Below are 18364 nucleotides of genomic sequence, written 5' to 3' on the forward strand. Positions count from 1 at the left end.
TAAATGTGGTTGGTGCTCTGTTTCCATCTTAACTTACTGAGAAGTTACAGTAAGATGAAAACATGTATATGGGAGATTAGGGAATAAGACTGCATTTTTTATAATATTGGTATTAAATCATAAAGGTACAAGTATTTTATTATCTTATAACAGACTTGAGCAAACAAAGTAGGAAATCTGATATTTACTTTTTGCATTTAATTTGTAAAATATATGAAAGAAAGAGAGATTATATTAGTTCTACATTAATTCTGAATTCATTCCTTATTTTTTCCTTTATTTGTCTATAGTTTTTAATTAGGGTTCTGATTTGTAATGTTCACCATGTACAAGTAGACACAAGGAAAATAAGTACAATTTAAACATCTTCAAAAAACTGGCACAGGATTGTACTTAATGAATGATAACAATAATATGCAGGTAGAAATATGGTAAGAGTTACTATATCTCAATTTTCAGTCTGCGACTGGTTTGTTTGATTTCAAGTGTCCTGCTTTCTGCCTTTTTCCTCATACAAAATTTGAATAGACTGCAAATCTTACTCACTTTCCCTTAGCTGGTTTCTACTTTCAACAAACATACATGATTACTGTAAGACATACTGCATCTTGTCATTGTACATGGTTTTCATTGCATTGTGTTTAAAATAATTTTTATGACTGATATTTAATAGTTATTTTATTTAAAGTTATTGTAGTGTTAGGGCTTACGAATAGCATAAATTTATTAGGATTATGTGATGTTCATGGTGAAATGTTAGATTGTAGTGGCCATATAACAGCAGTGTTTATGAACGTGTATAATTAATAATAAACACGAATGATTCATTAAAATAGTATTATGACTTTTATACTAGTCTAGAAAGTAATTACTTAGCTTAGAGGATTGACAATGATTATATAAATATGAGATATTTAGTTGCTACTGTTAAAATTTAAAATCCTCGCTCCTGACTAATAGTCTATACAGATGATTATCATATGTCTTACGTAAAAATTATGTGATAATATATTTCATAACCGATGTTTTAAGTATCGTGGTCACTTTAGTAATGTTCATTATTCTGTGGCTTCTTGGGGGGGACCAATGTGGTCTGTGGTCATAGAAGATGGAACTATGGCTTTCAGTTCTGTGTAACATTAAAATGAAAGTAAGAAAGAAAGGTGAATTAGTGAAAATACTGTGTTTCAAAATTTCACTCAGTTTAGAACTCTTGAGACACTGAGATTATCTGAGTTAAAAGTGTAATTGAATTGTTCAGGTATATTTGTAGTTACACAGAATAATTCAGATTTTTTATAGATGTTGATTGTTGAAACAAGTTCTGTTCAGTTGTGTCATTAGAAATGTCCAAGAAAATCAGGACAGTTTGGAACTGAATGGGACAAATTGGCTGTTAGTATATGCTAATGATATTAATCTGTTGAGTGATAATATAAATACTCTAAAAGCAAACATAGATACACTCTTAAGGGCTAGTAGGGATGTTGGTCTAGAAATAAATGCACAGAATACAGTTTATGATCATGTCTCAGTATCATAATTCAGGACAGAATCAGACTATATAGATAACTAATTAATCGTTTGAAAACGTAACAAAATTCAAGTACTTGGGGATGACTCTAAGAAGTCAGAATGACATTCATGACAAAATCAAGAGCAAATTAAATTCAGGGAATGCTTGCTATCATTCATTACAAAATCTTTTGTCCTCCCATCTCATATCAAAAGGAAATTAAGGTTAAAAGTGTAATTTTGCCAGTTGTGCTGTATGGGTACAAAACTTGGTTTCTCACTTTGAGGGAGGAACATAGATTGAGGGTTTTTGAGTGTTGACGAAGATATTTTGACTTAAAAGGGAGATGGACATCCAAGGAAACTGTGTTCAGAATTTGTATGATTGTTTTATAATCATTGTTAGTCTTGAGTATTTCTTTGCAGTTATTTTAGTTATAGTAAGTGTTAGTTTTGATATTACCCATAATATTTATTAAAAATTCATAATTAGTTTATGCATAGAGTAATTGTTTTGATAGTATTCAGTATAATAGATGTGTTTAAAAACATATTTTTATAAGAAAAATTGATACATGGTAGTTGTTAGTTGTATGTGTGTTTATGTTTATATAAACATTTCAAGTAGAAGTGAAATGCATTTGCATATTAACAGTATTTTCAGGTCAGGAATAAACACAAAAGAAATAAATTATTTTCAGATGTGCTCAGTGAGAAGTAGGTTTTACATTCTTCCCTACATTATCTACTGTAAATATTATGCCTGTTGCCATTTTCAAAACAGAACATCTGCCTGAGTCTGTTAATACAAAAGATATTAAAGAAAAACTCAATTTTTTCTTATAGATGTTCTAGGAACTAGATTATACAACACATAGTTTCTATCTAGCTTAATGGGTTAAAGTTTTGTTATTTATTCTCCACAGCATGAAGCAGTGACATCTGGTGGTAGTTTAGTTTTACTGTATGAAGATGGCTTACTTCTGGAATGTTATTCCATATAGTCTGGTAGATAATGATTGACATTTCAAAAGAGCATACTGCTTCCATCAGGGCAATTAATTACCTTTCTTCTCTGAAACATCAGTCATTATTTACCAGTCTACATGGTGAAACAACCCAGAAGGCAGGCATTTTTATACTTGTCACCATGAGAACCTGAAATTTCACCTAGCTCTGCTGAGTTCGTGTGTCCCATTAGCAATTGATTTATTTGCTAGAGAATTGTGGTCACTGCACTGGTTATTTGGAATTGGTTCTGTATGCCAGGAATTTGTTGCAAGCAGCATTACTTTCAGAGGATGAGGGAACAAAAACAGTACTATAAAAATATTTCCACAAATCTACAGCCAATTAGGCATTTCTTGCATACTAATTTTTTATATTTTATTAGTCCAAGCTTGAAGTTAAAATGAGATAAACTTGCCTAATACTTTAAATGTCCCTAATTTTTCTACACCAGATTTTATCAGTTTCATAATTTAAAAAATAGTTATACTGTAGTATGTAATATGGTTTGTGTTTCTTTAATTAAAACTTCATGAGGTGAATTCTATTACCAGAATTCATTAAATGGCTGTTGCAACAAATATGTTTACAGCATTACTGGCATAGCAGAATATTTTAAGTTCATTTTGAATTAAGTTCTGTCCCACATGATTTCATAAAATTAGTGAATAAATATGAACACTGAATAGCAGCAATTAATGTATGATGAAACCCACAGAGTTGTGGCTTTAGATTTGTATCTGATAGTTCTGTCACATTATTTACCTCTTTTTTCTCATGTATGGTAATAATGGTGACCTCTTATGATATTGCTAAAATATTAGCTAGCTAACATAATTATTATAAATGCCAACAAGGAGCACTGAAGTGTGCATTTCATTTCAGGTTACTTAGAGTTGCCAAATGTGTTCCTTGCAGTTTTACATCTCTTTATATTGACTCTTGATATTTACTGCAGATAAAAAGTTTGTTAACAAGTGTAATTGGAGGAAAGATTACACAGCATAACAGTATTTTATTACTTGTTAAATATAGACAATTGAAAATATGATCCAAATAAAATTGTCTTATGCCATGTTCTCATTTTTCATATGCTGAACTACTTTCAAAAACTTGATAAAATTTAAAATTTGAGGTTTTTACATAAGTGAAAATGTTGACTGAAGTTTTCCGAATCATGATATAACATGGTTTTCTAGACAGTTACCAGTGTTTCAGAGTAATGTATCACCTTCATTGTTATGGTAGAAGTGATAACATTTTATTTTAATGTCATGTAAAATAGGAATAATAGTGGATTAATATGGACCAAAATAAAATTTATAATGATACAGGTCTTACATCGAGGGAAATTATAAAATGTTCTGCCATATCAGAAATGCTGTACATTTAGCAGATAGAGATCAGTTTTAAGTTGTAAATTTCTGTGTTAATGAACTCAACTTAGGAGGAATTCTGTGAAGTCTAGAATCATTTAAGTTGCTGTGTAGTTTGTACAATGCATAGCCTTGCCAGTAAACACACAACTTCTCAAACTGATTATTTTACACATGACAAGGTTTTGATTTAATATATTAAAACTTACTCAGCTGATGATGAAGATAATTAATTCAATTGTTAAAAATTTCAAGTTGATGAAGTAATTATGGACCATTTATACAGGCTGTAATAGTTTGTATTTATTGAAAACAGTCTCATAGTACTGTATCAGATAGCATAAGAGCCATTAATGAAGAGGAAAATTATTTCTTTTAATCAAGTACATTTATGTGGTTGGAATTTGAATTACAGGATTAGTATAGAGTATGTAGTGTGTATAAAAGATATATTGTGTGCTGCTTAATATTAAATATTGCAGTTATGCACATAAGTAGCTAAATATTACAATATATAAATTTAGACTTACAGATTAGTTTAACAAATGAGAACAAAACTGTATTGTGTTAACAGGACAGAGTTTATTGTTTTAACGTGTTTCATGAACAATAACAGGTGAAGTGATTGTGAATTTCCTCTGTTATACAGTATTTATTTCCATATGTGCATTTTTGCCTCATGAATTATCAGTTTTATCATTGTTTCATGAGCTAATTAGTTTGAGAAGTTTCCAGTTTCTGTGATTAGGACATGATCACAAATTGGGACACACGGATAGAGTTTATGTTTGGGGCTGTTTTTCAAGGTTTTCGGAAACATGAAGTTTGACCCTGATTCGGCGCTCAATCGCCATAACAACTTTCAAACTTTCTTCGGCGCTCTTTTACTGCTTTTCCGGTGAGTTAGTTTAGCGCAAGGCAGCAGCATTTGGCCCTGAATGGACTCAGAACTAACCTAACATGACACAACCTCATCAATGCCAACAATCAGACAGTTCTTTGCTATAGACCTATATATTCATTTTAAGCCACAATATTTGTATATTATTGTTTTTGTAGAGTTGATTTGACCAGCAACCGTATATGATGATTGTCATATCATTAATATGCAGTGCAGTGGTTTGTGTTCCAAATGCATCACTACTTCTGTGTAAAATGGGTTATGGTTTCGTAGCTCATTCTTAGTTTAACAGCATGAGCTTGGTGATAAGATTCGTATCCTATGTAACTTTATATTATAGCAAAGTTGGATTGAAGCAATATCAAAAAAACTATGATATACTACACATTAACAAAACCTGTGACAAGAAAACTACCATTTTTCACAACATGTAAGTCACACGTATCACACAAATACAAACATGTTATCTAAGGCACCACTTGATATGAGCCATATTGTTTCTGATCAGCTTGGAACATGGGCAGGTTAGTTCTGAGACTGTTGGGCACTTGTAGTTTTGGCCGGTGTCTTTACTAACTGTGGTTGATAAGCATGTTAGCTAATGTTGGTAGCACTGGAAGCAGCCTCTCCTGTTTCTCATATAGGCAAGCATTTCTGTGGTTGGGTATCTTAGTGCTAGATTGTTAAGCACCTGGTGTGTGTTGAGTGTATGTATTGTTCTTAGGCTATGTAAGATTTGTTCTTGTGGTAATATTTGAAATGTTGTAAAGTTATTAATAAGAATTTCTGGGTATTTAATTATAGGTATGATCATCTTTTATAGTAAATCACTTGATCATTGTCAGATAACTACTCTGATCATCTGGACACTTGTTAGAATTCTGTAAAATAGAATCTAATTTTAAACAAGGATAAAAAAGCTTGGCCTATACTGGCTTCCATGTATTATAATTACAGCAAAGATAAGTAGGCTTAATAATAGCATTAGACCAAATATGTTATTATCTTATTTAATGATTGTGACTAACAGTAGCATATTATATCATCTTGAAAGATTTGGAATGAGACACTTATCCACTGAATACATATGCTCTTTAAAATTAACTATCAAGCTGGCATGTGTGATTGCCTTATATTTGGTATCTGAATATGAGGTTATGATGGACAAAACCCTTCTTTAAGAGTAAAATTTAGATTCTGTTGTTTGTTCAGTCAATGTTGCATCTCTTCATGTAGTTGTGTTAATCAGATTATAACAGTTTAAATATTAGTGCTAATTCATCTGATGAGTAGCAGACAACACCACATGCAAACAAGAGAGACCCACTAACTACTCAATACCTAGAAATCCTTATCATTATCTTTAAACATGATAGAATTTGAGCACTGTAATAGCATACTTAAATGTGTAGTGAGGCAAAACTAGTTCAGTATTGTTGTTTGGTTTAGTTGCGTGGCCACTGAGTATTAACTTAAATTGACAACTCTCTCTCCTTGGCTGGCCTGCCTGGTACCGTCATGGCCACATGACTAGGTGTTTGGTAACATTGCGCTGGATCCTGAAAGTTCCATCACACGCCATAACAACTTCCGCAGCTTTGTTCAGGGTCTGATGCTACTATTCAGGCAAGTGCTAACCATGCTAACCATCCACTTCCAGCGTTGTCTTAACCTGTGTCGCACTGTGCATTATATGCCTCCTCCACATCTTTTCGTATTGGTCCTACAACACCTTACCTTAGTACCTTTTTTGTTGTACAAAGTAAACTTAGCTGCATTTTATTGATTTATTGTTATTTACTGTTGCATATATGTCAACAAAATGCATAGTGCAGCCATTCCTGGTTATAAGAACTTTTAAAATTACAATTATTAAAAAATATAACAGAAGAAAACATACATTTCAATTGTGACAAATGTTGCTTTTCGTTGAGCTTTAAATTACAGTTTCTTTGGAATTACCCCATGTAGTATTTTCTTTCTTGCTTACTACGTTGGTTTATCAAGAGACATTAACGTGCATTACATAATTTAAAAAAACATTTCCAGTGCTTTTCTGCATTTATTCAATTAGAAGTATTATAATTGTGATGACAAGGACATTTCCACCATTACTTTACCATCTTCATTCTAAACTCTTTTATTCAATTCTGTCCTTAATTAGGAGTTTGAAGATCTTTTTTACTTGACAGGAATAAATTGTGATCTGTTGTAGCATTTATAAGTGTTTGTTTATTTTTATATTATTTTTACATAAAAATGCTAAATGTTCTTATTAATTGCAAAGTTTTAATTTTTTTAACACTGTCACAATTTCTTAATAAGGTTCATAAATTTGTTAAAGCTGGCACTGGACATAAAATTGGGAATGTGTTCTTGTGTATCAGTCCACAATTTTTCAAAATTAGTTTTAAATTAAATACTTGGAATTCCTATTTTATTATTTTGGGCACAGCATATCTTGACAGTATGATTTACAGTATTGGATCAGGATTACTGAGTTTTTGGACTTTGTCTACTAATGATGTATGTCCACAAACTCAGTAATACATCATCAGAACCCTTTGAAATCAACATTTGGTCAGTTGAACAAAGTCTGTTTTTATGCCAGATATTTTACTAAGATGCTGCTGATATGAGAAAAATATAAAAAAAATTGTTTGTAGACAGTTACAAACATGGTTTATTTTCATCCTGTTTGCTGTACCAATTTATTCCTTCCCTTTGCCCATACCATGTTGAAAAAACATAGTGTTCTGCTGCTGCTGTTATTCAGGCAAGTTTGATGTTCAAAGAACCATATGGGATCCTAAGAATGTGCAAACAAATTTATGAACATATCACACAAAACAAAAAAGAAACTTGGTCATTGTACACTTGTATGTGCAACTGTGTAAATAAATAATTGTAAGGAGCACTTCTATGGCAAGATTCTGCAAATATTTTATTCTTATAGTAAATTCTTCAGTAAGTAGGAGTCATTTTTCTCTATTCTTTCACGTACGTTGCCTACTGCCTACTTGTCATTCACATCTCATTTGACACTGTATAATTGGAATACATCAAAGATACCTCAGACAGTGGGCTGTGACTAACATCTTATAATGAAACAGCCATTATCACACACCTTTAATGAATTATTTCTGTTTTATTTTTTGTTTCTTATACCCATGTTTTCTGTCTTAATGCAAGGCTGATTTTGAAAGAATGTTGCGCAAGTAGAGGGACGTTTTTTTTATTGGAATACGATGAAAACCCATATTATGGCAAATCTCTTATCCATTTGAACATGACATCCCTCTAGCTCTACTGTATTCTGAAAATTTTTAATCTGTCAGACTCAGTCTTAGAATGCACTGGAATGTGATTTTCTGAATGTCCGAATGGTTTCAGCAGAAGTCTGTTGATTGCAATGTATGACTTGCACTAGGTTTGCTTTTTGTTTATTATATTTTTAAATTGGCGAATTCTGACCTTGAACCATGACAGTTTTCCAAATGCTAGACTGAATTCAACATAAGCATGAAATCTGGAAGTGAACCATGTAACAGATTCAAAGTGTGGTGTGTCTGTTGTATTTAGTAGCAGATATAGATTGTGTGGTGAAGTAAAATTGCACATTCTTATGGAACCTGGTAATATACTAGACACATCACCTTGTGTACCTAATTTACAACACAATGCACAGCTTTGTTGATTATATGCTCCACAGGCAGGTTTGACCACAGCGACACCAGTTAAAAACACATGGAACAAGTAACACAGTAACATAAGATCTGGTGTTGTTATACATGCTTTGTTGTTGTTGAATGTTGTATTATTGTATTAATGTTGTCTGGTCATGTTTCTGTACAAATTAACATCAAGTTTTCAGCTTGTGTTTTGTGGAATTGAAGACGTTAATTAATATAATTCAGCGTAGCACTGATGATTAATGGAGATTTACTGCATTTTAATTTAACTATTGCTATAAAATATTTGACTACATAACTGGAAGCACTGTACATAGTAAATCATTTTTCAGGCAATGCCATGTGTTGAATGTTTATGAAGTTAGACTTATTGTAGGGCTTTATTCAGAAACTTTGCTTTTTTGATTGTTATTTAAGTGTCAGTTTTCTCTTGTGATAGACCAGAAACTGGGCCTTGAATGACAATGTTGTGTAAAGTCAAGTCATTGAATAATGCCCTATTGCCATCTCCATCTCACTTCTGAATCTTGGTTACATAAAAGATAGATGTGAATAAGGCTATATCATGGACATTAAATAACTAAGTATTTATGATGGTTGAAATATTTGTTTAGTGTAATATACCAATAAATGTTTAGAAACCATTTAGTTTGTTTTGTGAAATATTAAAGTTGTTATGAAGCTCGAGGAAACATATTTATTTCAAAATTTATATTAAACAAATGCCAGGATATTTTCTTCTTCTTCTTTTTCCGGTTTAACAATGTTTGTACATTTTCCAGTACCCTTTACGGGTCCCCATATTTTAATATTTATAACACGAACTTTGAAGTAGGGGGATTTAGAAGACATACTAATTTCAAACTGTTTTCCAAGAGGTGAACAAAGGTCTCAGTATGTTGACCAAATGACTTTTTAACTAATCTCAGAACAGAAAGGAAATCACACATTGTAATAAAATTTTAATAATTTTGAAATTTCAAATTACAGTACAGAACTATAGAATTAATTATGCTTTTCCTTTTAAGTTTTAAGTAGGTTTGATTTGAAACTGTGTAGCATAATTCTGTTCCAGAAAGGAAAAGTCAGTAGAAAAGTTGTTAGACTATGTAAATATATACCCTTGGTATAATTTTTCCTCAAATATTTAAATAGGTTTTGATTCTTATGGCAGTGATTACGAAGATGGCTGTCATCTGGCTTGTAGCACCATGTAGGCTGGTAGAAGTTTACCAACCTTTCAAAGGTTCTCGCTGCCTCCATCATCAGGGTGATAAGATGGAGGCAGCTAGGACCTCTGAAACGTTGGTAATCTCCTACCAGACTACATGGCACTACAACCTGGAAGACAGCTATTTTTTTAATTTTTTAGTTCATCTTCTGTTTTTACATTCTTTTCACTTCTATACACAAGTCAGTATCATCTTTCCAGACTGACATTATTGTATGAATGTCATGTAATGGGTAAGCATTTATCGCCTTATAAAAATTCTGTTATTTCTTTTTGGCAACAGATTCCAAAATTTTAGTTTTCAATTTAAATCCAAAACACCCTACTGTTACGTTTAATTTTAATATATTGTGCCTATTTTGATCGCCAGTGCGACCGCTTTCCAGAAGCTTTCTTATCAAAATTCTGTACCCAACTTATTTTTTCCCCACATTTAAGCTATATATACAGTCTGTAGTAAACTCTTTTATTTGGCTGTTGTAACAATTCTGGAAGAAGAGTTCTAATAGGTTGTCTTACTCACACTTTGAATCATCTCATGCCTTTGGACTACATTATCAGATACTTGCAGTTTATCTTTTATAGGCTGGGTTGTAGTGGGTTTGAACAAAAGAGATTACCAGGATTCTTTGGTGATGTTGAGATGGTAGCCACTGGAATGAGAGCTAACCAAGTGTTGATGTTGAAACATTGCAGGTGTGCAACTGGAGAAGCCTGGCCATCCATAATGTTGTCTTGCATCAAAGGACGGCCATGTGATCCTGTTGCCAAGAAAGCTGGGCCAGAATGTGGTTCAAACCTCGCCTACGCTTACTTTGTCTCTTTCATATTTTTCTGCTCATTTCTGGTGAGTTTCACAGCAGTTTGTTTGTCACATTTTCAAGGGAGACAGAGAGATGTATATGTTATAGTGCTGTGCTCTGTTTTTTTATGAACCAGAGTTTATTCTTAATGAACACTAAGGTTGCAAGTCATGGATGACAGTTTTACTAAATGGATGAATACCACTGTGCTGTAGGCTTTTGTCTACATTTTGCACAACAAGAGTGGAAGTATGTACTTTAACTTATTATTAATTATTGAGGTTGAACAGGCTGACTTAGTCATGTTAACTTCTTTCTCCAAATTTTAGAAAAGCTTACGGAGATATTTAAATATAAATTCTGTGTCTTTAGATGTTGAACCTGTTTGTGGCTGTTATCATGGACAATTTTGACTACTTGACAAGAGATTCGTCCATATTGGGTGCTCACCACTTGGACGAATTTGTCCGAATATGGGCTGAGTATGACCCAAATGCTACGTGAGTACATAATACTTCTTTTATTTATTGTAGTTTATACACAGTAAAGTTGAAAAGAAACATCTTTTGAATATAATACTATTAAATATCTGACTGCACATGTTGAACCAGAAAATTTATTATCAATCATCTCTGATAAAATTGATATTTTTTAACTTATTTGTTTTGTGTGAAATGTGAAGTACTTATAAAAATATTACAATATTATTACATTCTCTATAAAGTTTGCATAATAGCAATTCATTGAAAAAAAGAGGATATTCCTGAAATTTGAGGTATAACAGTGAAGACGTCATTTGTGGTTTTCTTGGTTGTGATGATGTGTAGGCTTGTAGGTGGTTACTAACATTTTGGAAGAACAAATATGCTCTGTCTTGAGGGTTAAAGATGGTGTTATTTAACCCTGAAAATGGAGACTGTACATTACTCTGAAATGTCGGTAACAAGATACAAGATTGTACCACAACCCAGAAGACCATAGTTGACAGGAAGATTCCTTCATTTTCTATTTCTATAGTAAAATTTTGAAACAGAACTTGGATCATTCCTGTAGTGAAGTTAATCCTTCTTTCTATGCAGTAGAAAGTAATAAAATTATATGTTGCATGGTATGCTCTGCACTTTATATACTAACATTAACTTAAATTAACTTCTATCTTATGGGAATAGGGGATTTAAACCAACATGCATTAGGGTTTTCAGCCAGACTTAACTTCATGGTTAATGGTTTAGCACAGTGGTCCCCAACCTTTTTGTGCCTACGGGCACATTTGAGAGTTTATGAGATCGTGGCGGGCGCCAACCAATTAACAAAGCCATTTTTTTTTTCTGGACAAATAAGATATGGACACCAAATAATACACAAAACAACACTACATTTAATGATACAAGAAACCATGCAATCAAAAATACTTACTTTTATAAGTACAATTATTATTATTCAATTGGGAAGTTGGTGTGATGTTTGGCATTGCATTTCATCAGCCAGTTTTTCAAATTTGGGAGTGTAGGATGATGTTGCTGCTCGCAAACAATCGTCAAGATGGGCATTAGTAAGTAGAGATCTGTGCTTTGATTTTATAATGTTCATGGTTGAACGGCCTTCATTATTCAGTATAACCTCTTTTCGTAACAATGCGGGCACCCAAAAAAAAGCCTTGGCGGACGCCATGGCGCCCGTGGGCACCGCGTTGAGGACCACTGGTTTAGCAGTATGCTAGTGTTATGCCAGCTGGTTAATTGGGCTTTAAGCATTAGTGACAGAGGGTTAAACAGTGGAAGATGTATTATTATTGCAATGGCCATATTTATGTTGTGTTTGGTCTTCATGGGATTTGTCCTGAGAAGTTTTCTCTTCTCTTCTATAAATTTTTGTACTATACTCTTCATCCTTCATTGTCATTTGTGCTTAATAGTTAATAAAGCACTGTTTACTGACTTATTTATACATATTCTTTTGGTATAAAATATGATAAGAGCAATCTATTGGAATGTCCTAATTTCTTCTCTATCCCTCAGGGGTAAAATTCACTACACTGAAATGTATGACATGTTAAAGAACATGGACCCTCCATTGGGATTTGGCAACAAGTGCCCCAGTAGGTTGGCATATAAGAAGTTAATCCGCATGAACATGCCGGTTGATGGAGATGGCAAGGTAAACTTCACAACAACACTATTTGCCCTTATCAGGGAGAACCTCAGCATAAAAATCAGAAGTGGTAAGTGTGAACATACTTCCTCTTCAAGAAACTGTTACCCACCTGTTCAGACCAGTAATTCATGGGATGGATTTGTGCTTTAAATGGTACACATAAACAGTAATGTAAAATTTCATGAAATTAAGTCATTTGAGAGATTAGGACATAGAAGGTAGAATAATTTGTCACTGGTCTTTATGAAACTAAGGAGTGTATAGAGTGAATTGAATTGTATCATGACAAAATCTAGTTTCACAGTAATAGGGTTGATCCTTAGTAAATTAATTATACCTGGATGTTTGTTAAGTAGTTTAATTTGGTACATAAATAAATAGGTAATGTATTTCAGTCGGTAAGTAAGTATGTAGTTAACCTGTATATGCTAGCTGTCTTCTAAACTATTGTCACTTTACACTTCTTCCATTTTTTCTCACTTACCAAGCTTGTTTATATTGGCTGTTGGGATATGGTTTTATTGAGGATTTGCTGTAATTTCCAGCATAGCAGTCCTTATAGTTATGGTAACATAGATTAGTTTTATGCTTTCACTATAAAGATGCTATATTTTGTATTCAATTAATTTGCACCTCATCATCCATCTCTCACATGAGAACATGTGTTTATAGCTGATGAAATGGACCAAGCAGATGATGAACTTCGAGAAACTATAAGGAACATCTGGCCATTGCAAGCAAAGAAGATGTTGGATGTCCTTATACCTAGAAATGATGGTGTGTGTTATTTCCTTCTTAATTATCTAATTTATGCATATATATATCTGGTCTCTGTGTGCTAGCAAGGTCTCATCTTCAGCATTTCTTGAAAATTTTAAGTACAAATATGAAGGTGTTACGGTCTTCCTTTATACAGAGGTTTGTATATAAAATCATATAATACATTTGTGTAGTGAGGACAACAACAGAAATAGTGAAGGAAAAGATCTATTAGACACAAGTGGATGGGTTATAGGCAATGGATGGTTTGAAGATATATTAAGTCATAAGATAACCAGCTGTAGTTGAGACAAGAAATGGTGGTATATAATTTGTAAGATTTGAAGCTTTCATGGCAACTGAATGTAAAAACGTTTTCTCAGGCAGTCAGCCATGTGAATGGCTGAGAATGAATATGTGATACAATGTTTTGGAGACTGTGCCTCCATCATTGTTCAGAATGCACTTATTTTCTACCTGCAGTCACTGTACATGATACATTGTGTGTGTGTTCGGACATTGTATGCACATATTACATATGTATCACATCAGTGATAATTATTGTCACATCACTGTAGGGAGTATCTGTTGCATGTTGAGACACATTACTTATGGTATTCACCAACAAAAATGTAGTTTAATGTAACATTACATGAATCTGTAGGCCTTTATTGAGCACATTAGACACTCAAGTGGCTTTTTCCCAACAACACATGAAATACACTTTTCCAGTCCTATTATTTTTAAAATTAATGTATGTAGATTCTTCACCTGTCTACTCTACATAAATAACAGTATTCTGTAATTGTTCAAAGTGAGAATGGTAAAACATTTATGCATTTTCAAACTAATTTGTCCAATATTGTTACAGAGCTAAACAATGGCAAGATGACAGTTGGTAAGATCTATGCTACACTTCTAATACTGGAAAGCTGGAGAACAACGAGGTTTGGCCGGATTGAACCAGTCCTTCCGGTAAGTGAACATCCAAAACAGACTTTAGATCTTTAATCCATTAGAGTAGTGACTGACTTGTTTTGTTAAATATTATTGTATTTATTTAAGTGAAGCATATTTTCTTTATGAATCATAAGCTTTCCGTTACTGTAAATATTTAGAGTTAAAACAACTTAAAGCAATATGAAGATTACTACAGTATAAATTTTGGGTGCCCTTCTTTTAATATTTGGTTTTAATTCCTTAAGGAAATTTGATTATGGTTGTAAAGAATGTTTTGGGGGTCAGATTATGTTTTGATTCTTTATACATTTTTGTATATATATTTGAATTCTACTTATTTTAAAATTATGAATAATTGTAATACATAGAGAATCAGGAGCTGATGCCCAAAAATGTTACATTTGTAACCTAATTTTATGTCTAAAGACATGCCATAGGGGAGAACATTGGCTATGAAAGGGGCTTAAGTTTGGAGTCCATGAAGGTAGTAATCAAATTGTAAACATGATACAGTCATAAAAGCATATATGTAATGCAGTTATTACAGTGTAGAGAAACTTCAGTTCTGTGGCTGTTCCTCGTGATTGACAAAAAAGTAAAACTCTTACATTTCATGTATTGGTAGCTCAGTCATTATAGTGACTGACTACAGACTGGGTGACTGGGATTTGTTCCCTGAAATTTTTCCTATAGCTTCTGTGTCCAAACTGGCTTTGGGACCCACCCATCCTCCTATCCAATGGGTACCAGGGTTTTTTCCCAGGGGTAAAGCGTGGTCGGGATGTGGTGCTGACCACTCACCCCCATCTAGTGCCGAGGTCGAGAAAGAGTAGGAGCTGTGTCTCCACTCCCCCCAAACGACCTACATGGCATGTAGTGGGATGGCTTTACTTTACTTTAATGTGAAGTAATACAGATTTTATTCCTCCAAAATTAATGAGTTAGGATAAATATTGTCATATATTGAAAATATTGCGTGTATTGTGTAGTGTGTAGGAAAGAAGCAGTCAAGCCCCTCTATTTGAAATTATGTTGTCCTCTTGGCAGTCACTTTCTAATTTGTAGATCAGCAGAGGAGAAAGGAAAAATGTTTAAAACATAGGTTCATGTATTTTTTAGTGATAATAACTGTGGAAAGTACATAAGTTTTATTGCAATTCACTCAGATTATTTTGTAAATAAGAGAATAAGTAGGTAAGAGTTCATAATTAATTTCTTATTGAACCTCGAAAACATTTTCTCATGTTTTACATCATGTGTAGTCTCTGTTTATATATTTATGTGGACGCTACTTATGGTATGACTTGTAATGTATACATAATTTACTAGTTTCCTATCTTACCTAGCAACATTCAGAACAACGTTCAGAATGAAAAGGTGCAAAGAATGCATGTGGAGTCTGTGTATTCCAGCACAGATTACACATTTCCAGTCATACTTCAGACAGAATTTCACACTTCCTCTTCCTGTAACTCTGTCCTTTTTAGGGTTTGGTATCTTTCAAGATGTTAAGTTTATTATTTACAGTGTTTTGTTCTTTTTTTCTTTTTGTTCATGTTTTTGCAGATATGAGTTTCTTTGCATCAAGATGTACATTTTATATGATTTATGAGTATAATTTTTATTTACATGATTTGTTTATTAATTGACAATTGTTATTTATTGTTTATATTTGTTTCTCTGACTGTACTGTTTTCTGTATGAACTTTGTTATAAGAATTAAATAAAATTAACCATTAACAAAATAATGAATACCGGTATATTTGCTAAAATTGTTTGTTCTTTTAATATAAACGAAATTATACGTACAAATAAAATAATGATTTACGTTGAGCAAAAATGCTAAATTATGTTCATTCACATTTTCTCATCACTATGTACAAAACACAAATAAAGACATGACAATGGAATATTTACCTGCTACAACGTAAGGTAAAAGTCCAGCTGATGATGTCACAATTTTATTGTGTACATGAAAGTAAGCCAGAAAGCAGTTTGGAAATATTTTAGACATCCTTCCAGTTGATCCTGCGATACATGTTTGAAATTTCTGCTTGTTCTATGCCAGTCGCTAGATGTTAGGATACTAATGTTGAACTCTCAAAGAATCACTTGTCTGATGCAACAATTCAGCTTGATAATGCTGCTTCATCTAATGCAAAGCAGAATTCATAACTCTAAAAAGACTTTCAGGTGTATAAACTAATTTAATTCTAAAACATAAATTACCTGGTTAGGCACATTGTGTTAAAAATAAGTGAGAAAGGCATGATAATTTACCAGCATATAAGCACAAGCATATTCAATACAGACTAAAATCCATTACAGCCTTTCATTTGTAATGTTAAATTCTACAGGCCTTCATAATATTAACATTCACAATTGTCTCATTATTTTCAAATGCACAGAGATCTTGGACTAAATTTTATTCATAGTTTACAGTATATTTCATCCTATATGTTTCATATTTAAAATTTGAAATTAGGTGTCTACATTAAAAGTTGCCATTTGAATATAATTTTGATTTGTTTCAGTCCAATACAAATCTTCATTTGTGCAAAGCTCAAGCTTAATTTATTTTCTTAACCTGTAGCATATGACAATGGGGATTTAAACCCCAGTAAGACTTTAAGTCAGGATATGGTATACTACTGCAACACACAGCCAGCTGAACCATGCATAAGCCATTACAAACAACCAATAAAGGTTGGGGATGGCTGTTTATATAAATAATTTGTATAGGACATTACAGCTTTAATTTAAAACATTTCTAATTGTGAATATTTAATGAAGTGCAGAAAGAATAATTTCCAGCTATGTCCATTATGATATCTTAGTGTAACTGGCATTGTATCAATAGGTTTTGATTTGCAGTGAATGAACATCAAAGCCATTATACAAAATATCAAAATATAATTTGGCAGATGTATTCTACATCAGAGAACACCTGTGTACTGTGTGTTAAATGTTTAACTCTATGGAGTAGAGTTCTTCTTGAAAAGTCAAGTGTTGCTCAGTTGTCTCACCATTGGTCCGTGTTCTGTACTAGATGAATTTAGTTGCATTCTCATATCCTGTTTTGTAAGATCTATTTTAATATCCCAAAAGTTGAATGTTTTTAGAGATAAATATCTGCTTATGTTAGAATAAAGAAATAATTTTTCATGGTGCCGAACTTTATATTCACTCTTAGGTTGTGGTTTTAGAATTTGAAAATATGAATTATGATATAGAATCTCCTTTTAGATACACTGCATCAGCATGCCTGTAAATTTGGTGAATTGATATAACATTGAGCCATGAAGCAATGCATTTATTTTAAATTTATGTTACTTATTCTGTTTTATTTAATGTAATTTCTACTTAATCATAATAGAACTTTCACATTCTCATGACTGTGCAGAATCTAAAATTTGCCCTATAGCTTCACACTCAACATAGGAAGTGAATATTCATGTGTTCATTATTAAAAATTGATGGTTGAAATGTTGTATTACAAATTCTCACTAAGTCAGTATTTTCTGTTCCCATGTTCGTTAGAAAAAACGTAATATGTAAGACATGGATTAATCACATATCTATGTTAGTGCCCAGAGGAAATATACTAAAATAAAATAGTTTCTTAATATTGTCTATTAAAGTGGCTTTATAGCAGTGATTTTATGAAAGAAGACTGTGAAGCTACAGACATGTTTTTCTTAATAAGATAGCTTTTAAATTTTAGCTGCTTTGTAGTAGCTGTCACCATTCTTTTACATATCGCCCTGTTCTCTTACCATATGTCGATAATGTCTTGTACTGTGGAAGAAAATTTGTTTTATTTAGAAGATGGTTATCTTCTGAGCTGTAGCACCGTGTAGTCTGGTAGAACTCTATCAAAATTTTAGAGGTTCTTGCTGTCTACATCATCAGTGCTGGTAAATGTCTGCCATACTACATGGCACTACAACCCAGAAGACAACAGC

The 18364-nt window shown here is 32.6% G+C and overlaps 1 protein-coding gene across 23 annotated transcripts in view; it reads left to right on the forward strand.

Moving 5' to 3' along the window:
• Nucleotides 1-18364, forward strand: part of cac (calcium voltage-gated channel subunit cacophony) — a 289078-nt gene that overhangs the window by 241668 nt on the left and 29046 nt on the right. For 20 of the 23 annotated variants that reach the window (XM_087350471.1, XM_087350513.1, XM_087350485.1 and 17 more), the window contains 6 exons: nt 6335-6426; nt 10420-10570; nt 10899-11026; nt 12545-12747; nt 13353-13457; nt 14311-14414. In XM_087350471.1, the coding sequence (XP_087206597.1) occupies nt 6335-6426; nt 10420-10570; nt 10899-11026; nt 12545-12747; nt 13353-13457; nt 14311-14414 (783 nt within the window). Of the gene's footprint in view, nt 1-4705; nt 4798-6334; nt 6427-10419; nt 10571-10898; nt 11027-12544; nt 12748-13352; nt 13458-14310; nt 14415-15965; nt 18123-18364 lie in introns of those variants that run through there. The other 3 variants (XM_087350455.1, XM_087350507.1, XM_087350551.1) reach the window with 2 other exon arrangements.

This window comes from Zootermopsis nevadensis, unplaced genomic scaffold (assembly GCF_977971745.1).
Source record: "Zootermopsis nevadensis isolate Lab colony 2312 unplaced genomic scaffold, Znev_1.0 Znev_ptg000002l, whole genome shotgun sequence".
In the NCBI taxonomy this organism is placed as follows: domain Eukaryota; kingdom Metazoa; phylum Arthropoda; class Insecta; order Blattodea; family Termopsidae; genus Zootermopsis; species Zootermopsis nevadensis.